At 33.3% G+C, this 4162-nt stretch overlaps 1 protein-coding gene across 1 annotated transcript; it reads right to left on the reverse strand.

Moving 5' to 3' along the window:
* Window positions 1-853: 853 nt before the first annotated feature.
* LOC116890072 (olfactory receptor 12-like) lies at window positions 854-1798 on the reverse strand. The gene has a single exon (XM_032890835.1). The coding sequence runs from the start codon at window positions 1796-1798 to the stop codon at window positions 854-856; it is 945 nt and encodes a 314-aa protein (XP_032746726.1).
* Window positions 1799-4162: the final 2364 nt, after the last annotated feature.

Consider the following 4162-nt stretch of genomic DNA (forward strand, 5'->3'; position numbering starts at 1 on the left):
GAGACTTCCCCATCTGGGAATCCATCACATATGCAGCCACCAAACCCAGTCACTATTAGCTGATTCCAAGAAGTGCTTGCTAACAGAAGCCTGATATGGATGGATGTTTCCTGAGAGGCTGGGCCAGAGCCTTACTGATACAGATGAGGATGTTTGCAAACCACTGGGACCCCAAAGAAGGAGTTAGAGAAAGGACTGAAGGAGCTGAAGTTGTTTGGAACCCCATAGGAAGAACAACAGTATCAACCAACCAGACCCCCCAGAGCTCCCAGGGACTAAACCACCAACTACACATGGAGCAACCCATGGCTCCAGCAGCATATGTAGTAGCGGATGGCATTGCCTGGCATCAATAGGAGGAGAAGCCCTTGGTCCTATGAAGGCTTGTTTCACCAGTGTAGGTGAATGCCAAAGTGTTGAGGTTGGAGTGGGTGGGTGGGAATGGGAGCATCTTCATAGAAGCAGGGGGAGGAGGATGGTAGAAGGAGTAAAGGGGATAACATTGAAATATAAATACATAAAATATCCAATACAATATTTTAAAAAAGAAATGTATATTATGATCATGTTTTCATTTAGCCAGTATCACATTGCCTTTGAACTTGTCATAAAAAATATAATATACATATATGGAAAAAATTTTTGCCACCATATAAGATTAATTTTCATGTTTAGTACATACTCAAATGCAATTATAAGATGAGAACCTAATTTGCTTTCCTATATTTACTACAAACAAAATAATATTCTATGCATCTATACTAGAATTATTACTATATAAAACTTATGAAATTATATTTGTTCCCATATACAACAGGAAAAAATTGTCTAGTAAGAAAAGGTTTCATGAATATCACTGAGAACATTTCCCACCTAATATTTTTTTTACAGCATCCTTCACATCTCTATTTCTTAGACTATATATTAGAGGGTTCAACATTGATGTTATAAGTGTGTAGAACACAGCTACAATCTTGCTTTTCTCTGGTGAGGAGATGGACCCAGGCTGGGCATACATAAAAAACACAGTTCCATAGAATAAACTCACCGCTGCTATATGAGAGCCACAGGTAGAGAAGGTCTTACTCCTGCCATGGGATGAGGGGATCTTCAGGACAGTGGAAAGGATGTAGGCATAGGAAACCAGAATGATGATTATGGTGGAGATGACGATGAGGGCAGAGAGAATAAACAGCACAATCTCATTCACAAAGGTGTCAATGCACGAGATCTTGATGAGAGCTGTGACATCACAGAAAAAGTGGTCCACCCTGTTTTCTCCACAAAAATGCAAGCTGAAGGTAAATCCTGTTTGCACCATGGAGTTGATACACCCACAGATATAGGAGCCAGTTACTAACTGAACACAGACCTTTTTGGACATGTGCACATGGTAAAGGAGAGGGGAGCAAATGGCTGAGAATCGATCAAATGCCATGACAGCAAGAAGGAAGCATTCAGCTGTAACAAACAAAGCAAAGAAGAAGAATTGGGTAGCACAACCATTGTAGGAAATTTTCTTTTCACTTGTCAAAAAGTTGGCTAAGGTTTTGGGTGCAATGACTGTAGAGTAGCAGAGATCTAAGTAGGACAAGTTTCTAAGAAAAAAATACATAGGCGTTTGGAGCCTGGAGTCCATCTTAATGACAGTTATCATGCTGGCATTCCCTACCACGGTGACCATGTAGATCATCAAGAACACTAAGAATAAGAAGACCTGAAACTTTGGAGAAGCTCTGAATCCCAACAGGATGAATTCTGTTAACTCGGTGTAATTCCTCTTCAATTCACTCTTCATAACTAATATGAAGATAAAACTGGAAAATGGCAAAGTAAAATAAGTGAGGAGTCAGATCTCATTTTTTAGCATAAAATGCTGAATCAGCATGAAAGGAAACTTACCTTGTTCCTTTTACTTTATAAAATAAACAATTTCATAAACTTATTTCATGAACATAAACAATCTGTTACCATTGTTAAAGTCTTCCCATTGAATAGCTTAATCCAGTGAGAATTTTTCACTATACTTATGGGTAATAAAAGCAGATTGAGGCTCTACGTTCTATACAGAAAAATCAAAATTCCAGAGAGATGTCTAAAATCAAGAGAAGTTTCATTTTGGATTTTCCTCTTAGTTTTTATGACCTGTTCACTTTCATTAAAATTTGTGAATATCAATAGTTGATATATATTTGATACATTATAATCTTTGTAGAATATATATTATTTAGAAAATTATAATATACTTACAGATATTTGAACAAATTTTGAACATATATGAGAATGTTATTTGAGTTGAATGATTTTTATCTACTAAAGAAAAAGTAACATATCATTACACACACATGCATACACACATATACAGGTATAGACACCCATATACAACTTTATACATGAGAGGGAATCTTTCCACTTTAGATATACCTTTATATCATCATTTCCTCTATTATTTGTCTATAAGATGATATAAATCCTTGACACAACTTAAGTGCCAATATCAGTCATCATTTTGTTTATACTTTCTAAATACAGAAAAAAGATTCTCATTTTGCTTCCCCCATATCTCCCTCCCTCCTTCCTTCCTTCTTCTGTTTCTTGTTTCCTTCATTTGTTACTTCATTACATTTTCCTATTTCATCCCTTCATTCTTTCATCAAACTTTCCTTTCTCCTTTCATTGTTTATCAATATTTAAATAAAAGTAGAGGTTTCTTAACTCTGACAAATTCTCTTTAAGAAAGACCTCCAATTATATGTAGAATGGTACATACATTTATAAAATTAAAGACAACACAAGACAATTTTAATATTACTGCTATTTAAAAGTAAAAATAAGAATTTAGGTAAGATTCAGTAATATTTAATTAAATATATACTTTTGTGTCTGTGACATATTAAGTAAAAGACACTATAGATATAGAGAAAGGAAGAAAGGTTTATTTCAACTTTATGATTTAGAAAAATTAAAATTAAAAATAGATTAAAATAACTTGGTATCAGTAGCTTAAAAAATATGCTTGTCTACTACTCAATAATTTATCACAGAGTAGAAAAGAACCAAGATAAACAATAGTTCAATCACATACTATGAGGGTGACTTTTAAATTATATAATCATATACATTAATTTTCCAATGTTTACAAAAGAAATATATAGTCATATTCATTGTATAATTATTGGGGATAATTTAAATTGTGATTTATACTGAGGAATTGTCTCATAATTGTTCTTGTTGATATTGGAAAAACACTATTAATTTTCAGATGTTAATGCATTTGAACATTTGAAAGTATGTTAGAGTAAGATTGGTCTATATATAATGGTTGATTCTCTTGAATACAAAAGTTAATAGCTATAAAACTGATTAATATGCACACGTAGAGAAGTGAGGGTCACCTATAGCAAGGACTATGAACCTTAGTTTTCTTCAAATTCATATTTTACATTGACAAGTTCCTGATTTTAGCAGAATTATCAAAACAAGATTTAGAGTTATGAGTTACATGTGTAGATAAAAAAATGAGACACATATCTTTTACTCATTATCTTGATAAGTACTGTACATAAATTCAAATATTCTTATGAGAATTTTTACTCATTATCTTGGTAAGCACTATGTATAAATTCAAGTATGCTTATGAGTACACCAAAAAATGAATACAAACAAACCTTTCATTAACCTGAAGTTTCCCACAGCACTGATTGTAATTGCTCAATGTTCAGTTCCTGACTTAGGTTTTCTTGCATTAACAAACACTAGCAAAAATTTCAGAAGATACCTTAATGCATGTTTGATGAACTTACATTTTCCTGTTCTGTTTCACTGATTAAAATGGCAAGAAGGCCTGGAATGAATCCAGAAAGAAATTTCCCCATGGGACTAGAAACCAAGGAGTTGGGCAAGCATCACCTCTATAAAATATTCCATGGAGATCAGAAGTCTCTTCCATCAATAAGATATTTTGTGTCATGATGCAGAAAAAGGAAAAAATAAACAAAATAGAAATTGGGCTTTTAAATATGAAAGAATGGGAAAAGATTATTAATTGGTACATTCATCAAACCTTTGGAAAACTAAAAGAGCTCTCTGGAAGAAATGACAACTGACTTTCTACACTAATAAAACAGACACAATGTAACAAAAGATACATTTGGTTCCTTTT

This window comes from Rattus rattus, chromosome 1, assembly GCF_011064425.1.
Source record: "Rattus rattus isolate New Zealand chromosome 1, Rrattus_CSIRO_v1, whole genome shotgun sequence".
Classification (NCBI taxonomy): domain Eukaryota; kingdom Metazoa; phylum Chordata; class Mammalia; order Rodentia; family Muridae; genus Rattus; species Rattus rattus.

Excerpts from the sequence above, each read along its gene's own strand:
- LOC116890072 (XM_032890835.1), bottom strand. The coding sequence starts at position 1,798 with ATGAAGAGTGAATTGAAGAGGAATTACACCGAGTTAACAGAATTCATC.